The sequence below is a fragment of the Schistocerca gregaria genome, unplaced genomic scaffold (genome assembly GCF_023897955.1).
Source record: "Schistocerca gregaria isolate iqSchGreg1 unplaced genomic scaffold, iqSchGreg1.2 ptg000449l, whole genome shotgun sequence".
NCBI lineage: Eukaryota > Metazoa > Arthropoda > Insecta > Orthoptera > Acrididae > Schistocerca > Schistocerca gregaria.
The window spans coordinates 354,195-371,510 of record NW_026061870.1 but is presented as its reverse complement, the minus strand read 5'-3'; the positions used below and the strand labels follow the sequence as shown (position 1 = coordinate 371,510).

The following is a 17,316-nucleotide window of genomic DNA, read 5'->3' as shown; positions in this document are numbered from 1 at the left end:
GAACTTTGTTTTATTATGAAGTGAACTGAATAATGCAAGAAGTTCATAAGTTCATCTTTTGTGCCATCAGTTAGGGGTATAGTGTCATCCACATTATCTCCTGTAATAAACAATTTTTTCAGCAAGTTTATTTTTCCCCTCAAAAAAGTTATTTTCTAAGTGGTTCTTGAATATGTCAAGAAGGGAATTTGACATTTTGTTACCCATAACTAAGCCTTCTTTATGTTGGTAGATTTTATCATTAAATGAGAAGTATTCGTGGGACAGTACAAGTTCAGATAGATGGAACAACTCTGAAATCCCAGTAGGTTCCTTTTTTTGTGTTTGATAATGTTTTATTCTAATAATTACAGTTGTCTGTTTCGTAGGTACTTTTGTGAGTAGGTTAACAGTGTCGAAGAAGGCAAATTTAGCTTCTCTCGGGATTTTTATATCTGTGATGAGGGCTGTTAACACTTAGGTATTTTTGAATTGAAAATGTGGTTTCATAACTATAAAATTCCTTGAGGGTATTATTTAGTAGTTGGGAAAGTTTATACAGGTTTCTGGTATATTCTTGGAGTTAACTATCTGTTAAATTGCAGAGTTAGAGCTGTAGATTTTTTGTTGTTTCCAGAATTTGAGATCGGTGGGGTCTTCAACTTTTTATTTGTTTGTTTACAGGAGGAAGTTGAATGCTAAGAAGACCATGGGCTACTGTAGAAAGTTGTATCTTTTTGAGCACTATTAACATTTTTCAATGTGGTATATGATGTACTGAGAGCACAAGTAGACTAACCCCCGGAGAAGTCAGTATGGAGGAAACAGGCCTAATAATAATGGCTCACAAAGAATGTTTTTCTGTGATGCATTGCAGCCTTTTAACATACATATGATGTAACTAGGATTCTATTGAACAATATTCTGACATAGATACATTACAAATGTTAATTATATAGCAGAATATTAGCAGTTTTGTTGTGGCTTAGTCCACTTTTGCTCTGAGTAGTTGAACATTCTCAATGACAGGTCTGTTAGTACGCTGATTATTCATGCTGTTCTTTACACAAACTCCATCATAGATTGCATGTGACAATAGTATACATTATTATTATACACTGTAAGGATTACATGCAATATTTTACATTGGTTTCTATAATTTTAAGCACTATGCTGCATTTCAAAATCATCCACAGGGAATGTTTTTACAGCAATTGAAGACACTTTTAAATTTTTGTAGAAATCATGATGAAATGGGGGCATATACGGAAGCAAACTGAATAGATCCTTCTTTTTTTGCCTCTGTAATTATGTGTCCATTAGAATAAAGCAGTTTGAGATTGCGATGCATGTGGATGTTCGTTTGGCAACATCAATTTCCTGAAATGGCTCTTGGCTTTGGTTCAAGTATTTATACCATATTTTGAATCCGTTGGATGCTGCAGCCACTGTATGTTCAACCTTTGTACTTTACTGTCACCAGAAGACTTTTTCAATTCTTTATATTTCTTTCGGGTTGTTTTGTTGAAAAGAAACATTCCGCGTTCATATTGATTTCCTTTTTTTGGCTCTCACTACCACATCATTCCAGTGTTCAGGAAGGTAAATATTAGGAAAATACGTTTTTCATTTCTGTACCAAGCCAAAATCTTGATCACAGGGCAGGTATGATTGTCCACTAACTAAAAATTTATGTTCTGTTTCCTTCACAGAAAACTCTGAGCTGCTTAAAATGTATTGGCACAGTACAACAACTTTTATGTTTCTATTCTGGCCTCCACACTGATCAGAGTACATATTTAGTGTGGTATAGTCAATGCTCACACAGTGGCGCCTGCAGCTGCGTGGCCACGGTCTTTACATCATACAGCCAACGGCCCCGCTTATGCGAAGCTCTGCACAGCTGTACAGCAAAGGCTCGGGCCTCACACACTGAGTGCCTCCGCACTGTCATGGCAACCTCGGCCGGCGTCCTCCCGAGAGATAGTTACGTGAGGCCGCGCCGCCAATCATCACAGGACACAACAAGCGGACTCGGTTATGGCGGGTATATTCCTCCGCCACTCGCCCTATATAGCTGCACACGCCGCCACGCCTGGCAGTCTTGTGTCGGGCTACCTACTTGCTATGTCGACGTCGCACTGTGCTACGACTGTTTACCATACAGTTGCTGCTCTTGATCAAGCACGAAGTTGTGTTAGTATTGTGGAACTGTTGGCAATAAACAGAATTTGTAACTCGCGCCAATTGTTATTTGTTGTTTCTCCAATTACGGATACAACATTTAGGTTTTCAGTCATGACAAAATTGCGTATAAAATACAGCAAACAAAAACCAATTTCTTGTGGCCTTCTTGATGCAATGGATTCATTCCACAGAAACATGTATGCATCATCACTGTGCATATTGTGGATGCCAAAGTAATATGTTCACAACTGACATTTATAATAGCAGCTCCAGTTGAGATGACCGGTGTAGGCAAAGTTTTCATCAAATCAAATGTTATCACTGTAACGTTACTATCTTATCTGCGAAGGGGGGGAGGGGGGGCTTTTGGTGAGGCGGCTGCATTTGATTATGATTTATTAGTTGATTATGTTAATCATAAATTAGTCATTTTAAGGGTTTGGGTAGAAAACTGTAGACACTATAATGCATTGAAGTGGAAGGAAGAAACGGTTGGTATCTGTTGTTGGTCTCGGAGCAGTCTCACTTCCAATACTAGGTGAGCGAGAGGAACTCATAAAAACTGTACTGCTTTACGAATGCATTGAATCGAGGCATCTTTTAAATATAATTCATGCTTTGAGATTCATCATACAGCAAAATAATACAAACACTTTCATTATATAACCACATACTGACACAGCATACATATTTTATTCTTATGTCTCTACAGCACTGTATTGACAGACACTTAGAAATTACTGTCTTATTTTCTCACCATCGCTCATCACAACGAAACTACTGAACTGGAAGAAAGTGGACACTAGAACAGGAGCAACATTCTCAAAGAATGAAATCAGTGTGAGCCAAAGGAATCTACAGATAAAAACAAAGAAGCAGAAACATTGTTGGTCTATCATATCCTCCAGAAAAATGATTCAACATTTACTTGCATCGCCTGTGTTTTAAGACATACTGTACTATGCAATTGCAAATACATGTCTTCTCCTTCATACAGCTGTAGATTTGTAGCAGTGTCTGTTCCTTCGGATATGCATGCATGTCTGAAGAACATTGCGTAGTACACGTAAAACACAGACACCGCAAAATAGTTTTGCATGTCTAGATAGACCGCGACAATAATGAATAAATCTCAACCTGTGAAGGAATCACTGCAACTGTGCAAATGCGGAATGGCGACAAATGGTGACGTATAGAGGTTTGAGCAAGTCTGGAAGGCATGCTTAGATGGCCGAAGTGGTTAAGGTGACTGCTTGCGTAAACCAGGAAATCTGGGTTTGAGAACCAGCCCAGCAAAAATTTTCACATGTCACTAATAAATTGTGCACCTGGAGTATAATAGTATTTGGAATTCCAAGTATATTTCTTGTGATTCAACATTCATTGATCAACACGCCAATTTGATAATAAATATTGAAGTCAAATAAAAGCAAAGAAAGAGTGTTGCCACTAGCAAGATTAAATCAGATCAGGCTTAACGATTAGAAAATACAATGCTCCATCATACAAACAGTGTTGTTAAAAGAGCTGAAATGTTTTATGCAATGAGACTTACCAGTACTCTGAAATCTTCAAAGTCAAAATTTTCTGATCCTTTTTGACAGGTGTGTCAAACTCCTTTAGGAAACTTGTGCAGGCATTTACCATCAAATTCTATGAGCACGTAGAACGCCAGTTGTCAGTGATAACTCCCCAGCAGAATATACTGAAGTGTCTGCCATGTACATAGTAATCTATCTGTTGATGTCAGTTTTGTTTTAATGTCGACTGACAGATGGCAGCACTCATAAATAACACTGACTTGTGTCAACGACATCTGTCTTCAAATGTAGCTACCTATTGTACCAGTGCCATAGAGTGGAACACCCACATGTGTGATCAGTTTCTTCATCTTTCCCTCTACTCCTCCTGATGCAAGATGGTCCCTCTAAGCCTGATTTTTATGAGGGGGCACATCACTCTGCAACCCTCCTCCCCTCCTCCTCCCCCCCCCCCCCCCCGCCCCCAGCCTTCAACCAATTCCTCTTCCTGACCCTGAACCTACAGCTCCGGAAGCTAGAAGTGCTGTGATCTATTTTTATCCATTCCTGCCTGCAGTATAGGCAATTGTACCTCCAAGAGGTAAAGTTTATGTGGCTCTATGAATTTGGTAACCCACTGAACTGAATTTTCCATGTTATATAATTTAATTAAATTTATGTTAAGATGCAGCAGTGTTCCCAGTAACTACAGACTTAATGTTTTCCACAGCAAAACTTGGTCTCATATCATCCTCCGAGTCCGTGAGAAGTTCTGTGAGTGAAAAAGAAGCGAATGACTTTTTCAGTGCAGATGTTAGAGAGTCTATAAAGAGTGAAGATGATGGCTTTGAAGATGAAGATGATTTAGTAAGTACTATCAGTCCTATAGAATTATCAAAACGTTGTTACTGGTTCGTGGCCTACAGCAGTGTTTATGTTTGCATAATATTCATGTAGTTCTGCATCAGTGGACCTCCACAAAACTGCTTCAAATGAACGAAATGGAGCAGGGCTGGGGCTCCAGCTCATCTATGGAAAGACAGTAGTCAAACCTCTGGCCGTCCAGATTTGGGTTTCATGTAATTCCTGTAAATATTTTCAGTGTAAAGCTGGGATGGATCCTGTGAAAGAACATGGCTAATTCCCTCTTCCTCACCCCCTTTCCACCAATCCAAGCGGTTGTCCAGCTCTAATGACCTCCTTTACATGGAGACATTAAACTCTAATCTGACTATTAAGTGTAGGTCAGACAGAACTCATAGAGTTTTATTTATTGGCTGTACCGTTTCGACTTTTCAGACATTATCAGTAGCCCTATAGTACTAGAAACAGTGCACAGTAACATCTTGTCAGCATAACATTAACAAATTAAAAAACTTTTAACTAAACACCATACGTTATAGTGTAGTGTATATTTATCTGAGAAAAGTGTGTTTTTACCTGAAAATCCAGGTGTCCCTCCGCCCCCCACCACCCCACCTGTACACACCCTAGTGAGCACAATCGTGAAAACGTATTTAGTGGTGTTGCACAGTTTAACTGGATTGTGAGTAGTGCCTAAAATTGAAGCCCAACATTCTTATGGGATGTTACCTGTGCTGTCTGCCAGTGCAGTCAGTTGTCTCATAAACTGTACATACTTTCAATTACTCCCAATTTTTATTATACAAACATCAATTAGTGTAAAACCAGTAAAACCTAATTCTTTAAAGAATCAATCTCCCAGGCATAAAACAGCTTCAGACATGTAACTACTTTCCAAATGAATTAATGTGTTAATATTCTATGTTAAGCATGTAAGTACTGCAGATTTCAAAAATAATTTCGGACCTGCTCTATAGTGTGATGGAAGTTGCTAAGTGCTCTCATTGTGAAACACTGGATGAATGTGGCCTGGGTTATTTGCTTTCCATTTTAAGCAAAAGCTAGTTTTTCCCGCATCTCAGTGTTTCTAAAGACTTCTCCTAATCTATATTTCATACAGTGATACAATTTTGTAAGTATGTGGTCAGAGATACAAGGTGAGTCAGGAGGAAAGGTACGTGCTTGGAAAGGTGATTGTACTCGTGATGCTGAATAAAAAACTTCCTGTGGACTTATGCCTTATTTTGAATGGTTTCCTAGATAGTACAGAAAACAAATAACAATGAATATTAAATGTGTTCTTCAAACATTGTCACTGTTTACAACGTACCACAGTAGTGTAGAGCAAGTTGAGACAAACAGTTTGATTCGGGACACTTGTTGTCTATCTAGTCGGGAAACTACCTCAAATTGGCCTACAAACAGGCTATGTAAGACACAGAGCACGCGCGTCACACGAGTTTTTCAACATTCTCGCATTCTCTTCATACAAACTGTTAGTTCTAGATAAAAAAAAATGAATAGGACCTTTTTATAGCAAATTTAATGTAGTTTAATTTTGTACTGCGACACATTTTTGCTGGAGGGTGCAGTTTTGGAGTTATTCAAGAAAAACATACACAAGTGGCATTAAATGTGTTCTATCTAGGAAACCATTCGAAATAGGGCATACGTCCATATGAAGTATTTTGTTTAGTATTACAATACTGTCGCCCCTCAAAGCATATACCTTTCCTCCTGACTCACTCTGTATATAGATACAGTCTGCAAAATGTGTTGCAAATAGAGTTAAAGAAGTAATAAACTGAAACGCCATGCCTGACACACCATGTTAAGCATAATCTAGTTCTTCAAGCATCTAAATGTCCGTGGCATCACATCTCCTGAACTATATCTCCTACAGTGATAAAATTTATGGGTACTGTCTGCAAAATATCCTGTGAATAGTGTCAGTAGTAAAGAAGTAATAAATTACAACATCATGACTGATGCTGGCATTTTACCATGAGAATAGTGAAAATGTAGTAAGCGCTAAATCTTTTTCCGTTCATCGTTTCGTGAAGTGTGTCAGTGAGAAAAAGCCTCCTAAAGGTTTGAAATTATGGCTAAAGTTTGTTAGAAGTCACTAATCACTCTCATACTCAAAAACTGGATGACTATAGTCAGAACTGTACCTCCTAATGAGTGGATTGTGACAGCATTTTAAATTTTTAAATTTGTTTAATAATTATGTGAAATATTGAAAATCAAAAGTTTGTTGCCCTGGAGGCCATTAGAGAGGCAACCATTAACTGGGTCCATGATCCATCTACCAGGTTAGTTGGTTAGTAATGTAGATAATCAAATGAATAAGCATTATTGTAAATACAGTGTGTAGTGAGTATGAAGATTTCCTGTCATAAACACCATGGCTATTGTGTTTAGTTGACCTGTCTGATTTGTTAAACTGATTTTGAGTTAGTTTGCCTTTTACTGGCAGAATGTAACTTAACAAACAGAAATGGGAATATTGTGTCAACAAGATCTTTGAATTGACACTTCGGTTGTGTTTAGCTTGTTCACTTAGATAGTTGTTATTTTCATAAGATATGACTATTACCTTTTTCTTAATTCTACTGACTTACTTTGTGTAGCTACAAACATTGCAACAAATTGTTCCTCACATCACAGTCTTTGAAATGATCATGCTTCCCCTTGTCTTGTGCGTGGTCACTGTTGTACAAATATATACTGGTGAAGTCACAAACATCGAGTGGCTCCACACTGACTTTGGTGATACCGCTTGTAGTGTGCAGCTTTCGGTAGCGGCTGGATCTGACAGGAGCAACTATGGGATCCACACAGCTCAGCGACACTCATCTGCAGCCATCTGCACGGATCCTCCATGTTGCATCCCATATCTCTTTCATCTCGGATGCATATCCTGTGTGTTATGTCTTGATGTCAGTGAAAAGACATAGGTCAAGTAAGAAGGGTGGGGCGCACAGAGAAGTAGGAATCAGATATATTATGGTGTGGTAGGAGGAAAGCAATTGGATAGGAGCAGGAAGTGAAGTACGTGTTGATCAGGGACTGGTTGAGATTGATGAGAAATGTCTTTCCTTTTCACCCTGTCCAGTAAGTCTCTCCTGACCCTAGATTGTGGCCGACCAGCCAAGCGGACTAAGGCTGCAGTCATGGACTGTGCGGCTGGTCCCGGTGGAGGTTCGAGTCCTCCCTCGGGCATGGGTGTGTGTGTTTGTCCTTAGGACAATTTAGGTTAAGTAGTGTGTAAGCTTAGGGACTGATGATCTTGGTAGATTTCACACACTTTTTTTTTGTGGGTGACATTTCCATAACCCTACCATTTTTTAACCTCATTAGTCCTTTTCCTTATTCTTCTTCCTTTCCCTTTAAATTTCTGCCAGGAAAAGGAGCCACCTGCCACTGGTTTAGAGAGTATATTTTGTAACTATCAAAACATGTATTGTCAAACATTGATTATTTTCTAATGTATTTGACATTTGAAGTTTGTACCTCATTGAGTCTCTTATTGCCTTACATCTCTCAAAGTGTCTGGTGAAAAGCACTTTGTGAATTTACATTACACTGCTAAGAATACAAACTCTCTAATTTTTGTGTCATTTGGAGATCATATTATGGATTACAGTAATCACAGAAAGAATGTTCCAATAAGGCTTTTTAGAGGAGGGAAAAATAATACTTTGAGTGCTCGTCACACATGAGGATTCAATTAAAATGCACATACTTAAAATTATTTATTGTTTAAAAACTATGTACAATATCAAAAATCATTTTCTGTGTCTTTGTTTTGTTTTGGGAAAAAGTTACTAGAAGTAGATTGTGAAAAGAAATGGCAACTGGTATGTTAAGTGTTCCATTAATATATACTGTAAATCACAGAAACAAAGATCTGAAAGATTATTCTCACGTCATACAAATGTTGTCATACATATCCACAGTATAAAAGATTTCTACAATGAAATAGCTTTTTACCAGTTGTGTTGCTAGCTGAAACTGCATTTCATGCTTCATTTTTGTCACTTTGTGGTGCGTGCTTATCACTGAAAGAATAAAAGGATGAATAATCGACAGAACATATTTCAAAATCAGGTCCACTATCTACAAAACCATATAACATGTGCCTGCCAAAATTTTAGAATAACTATCAAAATTGAATACATTCAAATTAAACATCTCATGTGGAAATGCCACAGTACTTTCCAGAAGTAAGACAACAGACCTTTTAGGTCCAACTATTGATTTGTTGCATGGACAGCTGTGAATGATCTCTCAGCTGTTATTTGTAGTATACCATTAATGAGATTTTAAAATATTTGTCCTCATGTAAGCCAAAAAAGGAGCGGGGAGGGGGGAGGGGGGGGGGGGGGAGAATGGCATCACAGTCAAATTGTGTCTGCCACCACACACGTGGCAGTCTTTTCAATTTTGACACTGGTCATACATTAATAAGCAAAGCCATACCATTGTGTTATTGATGTCACGTGTTTCTTAAAATCACACTATATCTCTGCCCTTTTTTTTGTTGCAGCTCATGGCATTGTGAAGAGTGCCTAGAGCACCATAGCCAAGATAAGAAGAAAGACAGAGAATTTTTTCTTCGTGATGAAAATAAGATAATTCTTATGTCTGCGTTACCAGTTGTTCCTAATCACCAAATGCAGCTGTATATTTTGAAGGTGTAAAACTGTGCAAATAAAACTATTTTTTTTTAATTTCTATTTTTCTTTCACAATTTTTTATTGGTTGTCATTTAAGGATTGTGTTCTCGAAAGCTCCACTTCAATAATGTCTTAATATTATCGTTTAACAAGGTAGTCTGCAAATAGTGAAAGATGTTGCATGTATGAATAGTGCAAAAGAAAAGAAAATCTTGAATGGAACGAAGCAGCTATTAAAGAGGGGGTGAGAATTTCAAGCTAAGAATGATGGTAACATGATAAATCTTAAATTAAATAGAACTATTCGTGAATGTCTTTGAGAGGATCTGAGCAGATACAACAACAGTGCGGTAAGATAAACTATCAAAAATGTAAAGGATATTAAGAAAAGCAAAGAATAACTTTATCACATGTCATCAGTTAATACAACAAATGGCATATTAAGAAACAACAAAGGGAAAATATTCCAAGAAATCTTTAAGTCCCTGTATAGCGCGAGGGATAAAAGAAACATAAATAGATAACAATGGAAATAATGGCATTCTGGAAGTAATGCCAGAGTAGTTCTGTAAAACCATTCGAAATCTAAAAAATATGGATGATGACTATCCCCTGATTTCCCATAGCTAAAAACTAGCAACATCTGAGCTATGACACTTGTTACTAGTGCTCTTTGATGTATTAAGCCAAGTTCATTCCAGATCTTCATCATCTGTCTGTCTCCACCTGGTCCAGCCTTAATTCTTTTTAGCTATCTGTCTCTTGGCTTTTTTCCTTCCCATCATCCCGTGTTTCTTTCTGGGAATCCTCTTCTCCTCTGTTTGCTTAACATGCCAATACCATCTGAGCGCTAATTTCTCTGTCCTGTACTCTAATGGTTCCTTTTTCACTAATTCCCTGATCCTCTCATTCCTTAACCACTCCAATGCTATTTCTGAAGCTCGTCCCAGAAATTGAATGCAAAGTATTGGCTATGAAATGCATGCACAAAATCCCTGGTTCTCTCATGTGTAATGTGTCTGTACTAGTGCTGCAATGATATTTTCAATCTGCAGAATGGTGAGGTCATGTGACTTGAGAGGCAAGTTATGTTGAGGACAAAAATACAGTTCTGCACATCTGAATGCTCACTCCTGAGACAAATCCACTTTATGGCTACTTTTAAAACTTCAACGGTGGAAAAGCTTTCCATCATCAGTCCCCAAAAGCAATATTTTAATAAACCCCTGAAATGATTTAAATAATACTGATTAAGCCTGAATCAAGTTCTAATATTCAAAGGAAATCTAATTCTCTGCACTGCATGAGTTTTCACGATTGATCTGCAGTTGACAGTTTGTTTGGAATCACTACAAAATAACTATGTAAATATATTAAAAACAAAGATTCCAAGACTTACCAAGCGGGAAAGCGCCGGTAGACAGGCACACGGTAGACAGGCACAATAAAATAACACACAAACACACACACAAAATTACGAGCTGGATGTGTGTGTGTGTGTGTGTGTGTGTGTGTGTGTGTGTGTGTGTGTGTGTGTGTGTGTGTGTGTGCGCGCGCGCGAGTATATACCTGTCCTTTTTTCCCCCTAAAGTAAGTCTTTCCGCTCCCGGGATTGGAATGACTCCTTACCCTCTCCCTTAAAACCCACATCCTTTCATCTTTTCTATTCCTTCCCTCTTTGCTGACGAAGCAACCGCAGGTTGCGAAAGCTCGTAATTTTGTGTGTGTGTTTGTGTGTTATTTTATTGTGCCTGTCTACTTGTGCTTTCCTGCTTGATAAGTCTTGGAATCTTTGTTTTTAATATATTTTTCCCATGTGGAAGTTGCTTTCTATTTTATTTAACTATGTAAATAGGCAGTTTTGTGAAAAAAAATTTCTTCTTTCAAAATGGAATGATACCTTACAACATCAGCAGGGAAAGCTCAGTGCCAACAGTGTTATGAACAAAAAAACACAGATGGGCCAAACTGTCAATCTGTGATAGCTTTTTTTTTATGGCTGCTAATAATTGGCTGTGATGTGATTGAGCAAAGAGACTAAGCAGTCACGGTGTTTAATTAGTTTTCTAGGCTGTGTAATGTATTTGTATTACAATTTACATGTAACAATAAAAAAAATGTTAGTTTTAGCAGCTAACACATTAAAGATCCATAAAAAGTATGGCTCTTTTGTACAATTTCTTAAAATATATTGGCACAAAAGTACTTTGTTAATGTTACTGAGTTCATCAGGTAGTTCAGTATAGATTGTCAAGACATGAGACATCAAACAGTTCATTTATAATTTTCGAGATGCGAGTTGAGTTAGCATGTAATTTTTGAGTTGTGTGGTACTGCATATTTCTTGTCTTGATGGGACTTCAGTAGCAGATTTGTAGATTAGCGATATTTGTTTGAAGAACAGTCTTATTTTTTGTGTTTCCAAGATGTACTATTTTTTATGTTTCAAAGATGTATGGGTCATTTTAAAATGATTCACATAACAAATCATTGCAGTTATAGTTTCCTTATTTTTAATTAAAAATTTGGATAATTACTGAGGCCATAATGAATTGAATTGTTGGAAAAACTTTATGGCAGGACTTTATTAAAAGTTCTGTAGGATTTCAGTCTAGATGGTATGGTAGCAGTAGGAAGAGAACCATTTTCTTATAAATTTTCGTCAGTGGAATAAAGAGGAAGAGATGGTGCTCCTAAATAATGCCAAAATTTCATCTTTTTTTGTCTCTCTGTATTTTGAATTATTTTAGTCCTAAACTTTCCAGTCACTGTGAAAGAGGAGCTCTGCATTCACAACAATGAAGCATAGCCTGCCACTGTTGTGTGACTGTACTCTTTGCACACTGTGTCTTTGTAACATTTGTTCACAGTGTTCATCTAAATAAAACTGGCTATGTTAATTATAATACTTCACTTCTTTGCAAAAAATCTCATGTAGTATACCCTTTTTTGCAAGTATCCATGCACAGTGGCTCTTTCTTTTTGGCACTTATGAAAATCAGAGTTTCTGTACTAGTCTGGAAGTCTAGTCTGCAACCAAATCTGCCATGTTATTGCGAAAATGGTAGTGCCTTGTATTTTTCATACCATCAAAGAAGTTGCTGTTTAATAACACATTTACCTGTATCATCAATGAAATATTTATTGTGTGCATTCTGTTTAATCTGTAATTTCCACACCATTGACTGACTTAACTTCCACATGTCAACATGTGCTCCTACTTTCTGACAGCTCCTCTGCTGGCGGTACTAAAACTATCACATTCTCATCATCAGTAAAATTAGTGACAGTAACAGAAAATTGTTGCAACTTGCTACAAAGGTATTTTCCGTGATCAATTTTTGTGGTTGCAATGTGAGGTTACAGTGCAAGCCAATTTGAGCCGGAATGTGACTGTTCTAGTCAGGTGAGCAAGTTAGTTCCCACTAGGCTGGGTAACCAGTTTGCCTTGCCAAATAATACATCCCTTTAGCAAATTTTTCTAGAAATTGCGGTTCAGAGAAATACAGCATCGAAAAAGCATTTGACAAATAATTTGAGAAGTATGTGTGTCATTTAATTGATATTAACATCAAACTGTCACAACCTTGACAACATCGGAATCTACACATTATGTAATCTATGCGCACATTCAACATTATCAGTATTTCAGTCACAGTAGCATGCTTGTGTGTGTGTGTGTGTGTGTGTGTGTGTGTGTGTGTGTGTGTGTGTGTGTGTGTGTGTTGGTAAATGTGAGGACAATGCTGTTTCTTTCAGTTCCAGTCTGTATTGGGAAGTCAGTTGTTCTGTTATTTTTTCTGTATTGATTGAGGCAGTTCTTGCTTTGCTGGAAATCCAGGATGGAGGAATGACAATATTATGAAATATATAGATTGCTGCTCACCATACACTGGAGATGTTGAGTCACAGACGGGCATAACAAAAAGGCTACTAAAAAAGTAAGCTTTTGACCATAAGGCCTTCTTCTGAATTAGACAATATACACAAACACAAACTCGAAGGCCAGAGAGAGTGGCCATATACATGTGAGTTACGTTTGCAAGAATGTATGTACTTGTGTTGTCTAATTCAGAAGATCTTGTTTATCGATCTTTTTGTTGAGCCTGCCTGCAACTCAACATATCCACTACATGGTGAGTAGTACTCTATCCTTTTCATAATTGTGCCTCTGCGCTACACATCTCTTATTTTGCCTGTCTTAGTTGTGGATTGTTGACACGTCAGATCTCTGTCGACAGCAAATGTAATCAATCTGCAAATGGGTGCCTTTCCACAAGCAGCCAAAGTGTAAACACTCCAAAGTAGTGAGAAAATAGAAAGTATCCTGTGCTACACATATCTTGTAATTTTCCAGAATTCCTCGTCATCTACAGACTCTTGGGTTTCCTGCTACTTTATTCTCTGAACTTTTGCTCCCTATCCACCCCTTGGATTTGTGAACTATTGAACTGACTTGCAAGTTATTAATTTTCTTTATTTAAATGAAGAGAAAGACTTTTTATCTTTATTAGATGGAAACAGATACACTGATGAGCCAAAACGTTATGACCACTGTCCACTGCAAGATTGAATGCCTCCTGGTGGGTTTTGCAGGCACTTGACACTGTAAGGAAAGAGCTGAACAACCAGTTATTATAGGAAAGATATGGGCCATTGATTTTGAAATTCACTGACACAAACAGCATAAGGGCACACTGTTGTGGCGTTGCAACTGGAAACAAGAATCTCTGAAATGGTGAAGCCGGTCGACTGTTGGCGTACTACTGTCATGAGCACCTATGGAAAATGGTTGAAGGATGGTGAGATATCAAGTAAGTTGTATGGAACTGGACGACCATGTCTCTCAAAATGAGAAGCTGGAGGATGCCCCACTGTGTAAACCAGGATATGCAACAATCTGTAGCAGATCAGATGACAGAGTACAGTGTTGGAGCAAGAACAAGTCTTTAAGAGCGCACTGTTCAAAGGTCATTGCTAAACACACAGCTCCTCATCACACAATCTGTACATGTTACTGTGTTGACCAAACCTCATCTGTTATTACTGCAATGGGTACAGCACAACTGGGTTATTGTTGTGGCTCAATAGAAGTGTGTCGCCTGTCGAATGAATCACATTAATTGTTACATCAGGTCAATAGTTGGGTCTTACACACCGTCATCCAGACAAATGGCTGCACAAAACGTGCACCGCACAACGGATGCAGGCTGGTGAGGGCAGAATTATGCTATGGGGAACATAGAGTTGGAATTTCATTGGATCTGTGATTGTTATTGGAGCTATCATAACAGCCGTGAGCTATGTGAACATTATTGTGGACCACCTGCAGTGCTTCATGCTGGAAGTCTTCCCCTATGGCAATGACATCTTTCAGCGGGATAACTGTCCATGTTGCAAGGTCAGAATTGTGCTGCAGTGGTTTGAGGGGCATTATAATGAACTCACACTGATGTCTTGGCCAGCAAATGTGCCTGATCTGTACACTTTGGAACACATATTGGGCACCAGCTGAGTGCCTCTAAAACCACCAAGCATAATTTGCAGGAATTGACCTGTGTGTACAAATCTGGTGCCACATACTTCTAGAACTCTGTCAAGGGCTTGTAGAATCCATGTCAAGCAGGATCTCTCTTACACAGTATTTGAAAATTGGAACAACATGCTATTACGCAGGTAGTCATTACGTTTTGGCTCATAAACGTACATAAATACAAGAATAAACAGTAACAGTCTAAATGGGAATTTCTTTTCTTTCTGTTAGTGGTGAGCAGTTTTATTTATCATAACCATCATATGACCTCAATTAATTTATGAGATCACAAGAACAACTGAAGCCCAGGGCTACTGTGTGCTGCCAAAAGGTAGCTGTTCTTCACCCTAATAACTGATACTGAAATGATGTCTGTCGACAGGTGACAGATGCAGCTGCCCATGCCTCATAAAACTAATGCAGGAAATATGGACATTACACTGGAAGGGGGGTTTCAACGAGGCAGTGCAAGGCGACAAGTTGCCTCGAATCACACAATAGATGTCGCAAAGTTTTAGGCTGCATCATTAGTGAGCAACATTGAGTGACATGTGGATGTGTGTGTTTCCAGGACTTAGCTCTCGGGACATTAAATCGAGACTGATGGCTAGAAACAGTGCGTACATTGAGCCATGTCTTCAGTGCACAGGTGCAAACTGGTTGGGTATCTTAGGGTGAGTGCAGAGGGACATCTTTTATCATGCAACTCTTTTGTCTCTCCCTCGAAGTCTGTAAAATTGTATATCTGAGCAAACAGGGAGTCACACTGCAGTGACATAACTTTTCAGTTGCTGTGGCAGTAACAGGAGGGGGACAAGCCATTCTTCCCTGACATACTTTAGCATTTAATATTATGTGCCTACATAGATGACATATCAGTTTCAGTCTGGCTCTCCCCCCCCCCCCCTCCCCCCCTTTTCCTTTTTTTTTTTAATTGGTGATTGCAGATCCCAGAATTGTCCTGAACTTGTCAAATGATGTTATGCTCTTGGAGAAATAACAGAAGGATATTACCTTACTTGTGGAGAATGCTACATTGTGCATCGTTCATTATGATTAGCATGAAATTTTTTTTCAATTATAGGGAAGCCTCCTCTTGGCTTATACAAGAGATCCTACTTCCTTGCATTTCATTCACCTATGGAGGAACACTTGTTCCATGAAACTTCCTGGCAGATTAAAACTGTGTGCTAGACCAAGACTCGAACTCGGGACCTTTGTCTTTCATGGACAAGTGCTACCTAAGCACGACTCACACCCTGTCCTCATAGCTTCAATTCTGCCAGTACCTCATCTCCTACCTTCAATCTCGGTCCGGTACACAGTTTCAATCTGTCAGGAAGTGTCATATCAGCGTGCCGAACGATTCTAGTTGCTGCAGTCTGGAACCGCGCGACCGCTACAGTCGCAGGTTCGAATCCTTGGGCATGGATGTGTGTGATGTCCTTAGGTTAGTTAGGTTTAAGTAGTTCTAAGTTCTAGGGGACTGATGACCTCAGCAGTTAAGTCCCATAGTGCTCAGAGCCATTTGAACCATCAGCGCACACTCTGGTGCAGAGTGAAATTCTCATTCTGGAAACATCCCGTAGGCTGTGGCTAAGCCATGCCTCCACAATACCCTTTCTTCCAGGAGTGCTAGTTCTGTAAGGTTCGCAGAAGAGATTCTGTGAAGTTTGGAAGGTAGGAGATGAGGTACTGACAGAATTGAAGCTGTGAGGATGGGGCGTGAGTCGTGCTTGGGTTGCTCAGATGGTAGAGCACTCGCCCGCGAAAGGCAAAGGTCCCGAGTTCAAGTCTCGGTCCAGCACACAGTTTTAATCTCCCAGAAAGTTTCATATCAGTGCACACTCATGTGCAAAGTTAAATTCTCATTTCACTTGTTCCATCTTCCTGATGTTCACCAATGTAACAATTTTAATTAACTCTTCATTCAAAGTTGTGCAAGTTATTTTCTTTTTTTGTGTAAGTGGTAGTCTGTCTTGCTCATTAGCTACTGAAATTGTCACGGCATCGAGTGGTATGTGAGAAACAATTTTACTAGCAATTTCTTCTCTCTTCTGCTACAGGAGGCACGAATCACCCAAATCACTTCTATGACTCGGTCTGTACAGTGAAAGGAAGAGCCTGTCCATGAATACCTTGACTCTGATCCCAGCTTTCCTGTGTTTTCATGTGGATTTATCAGTGGATTTTGATGCATAAGTGCCAGTTCAGTGACACTAGTAACAGTAAATATTCGTTCCGTTAGTACAATTTGCAGCACCCCTGAATCTAATGAATGAAACATTACCCTCCATTTCAATTTCTTCTCACTATGAAGTGAAGTCACTGAATGACTGAAGCTGTATTTCCCGATACACTAGTTGAACATTGTGAATACATTTAAAATGCTCAAGAATGTCCACTTTCTTCGAATTTCAGATGTCAAGAAAATTGCAGTTAACAGCAGTGTTATGGTCACGAGATGAATGTCTCGCATGCCCCCAAAGAAATGACTATGGGTGAGTAATGTGTACAGTGGCTGGGAGTGAGAAATGAATAAATAGTGTAG

At 38.7% G+C, this 17,316-nt stretch overlaps 1 protein-coding gene across 1 annotated transcript in view; it reads left to right on the top strand.

Moving 5' to 3' along the window:
• The window catches only part of LOC126312744 (X-ray repair cross-complementing protein 5-like), a 151,416-nt gene extending 142,127 nt beyond the window's left edge, over nucleotides 1-9,289 (top strand). The window contains exons 14-15 of the mRNA XM_049992242.1: nucleotides 4,417-4,553; nucleotides 9,103-9,289. Coding sequence (XP_049848199.1) covers nucleotides 4,417-4,553; nucleotides 9,103-9,117 — 152 coding nt within the window. The 3' untranslated portion in view covers nucleotides 9,118-9,289. The remainder of the gene's footprint in view (nucleotides 1-4,416; nucleotides 4,554-9,102) is intronic.
• The last annotated feature ends 8,027 nt before the right edge of the window (nucleotides 9,290-17,316 follow it).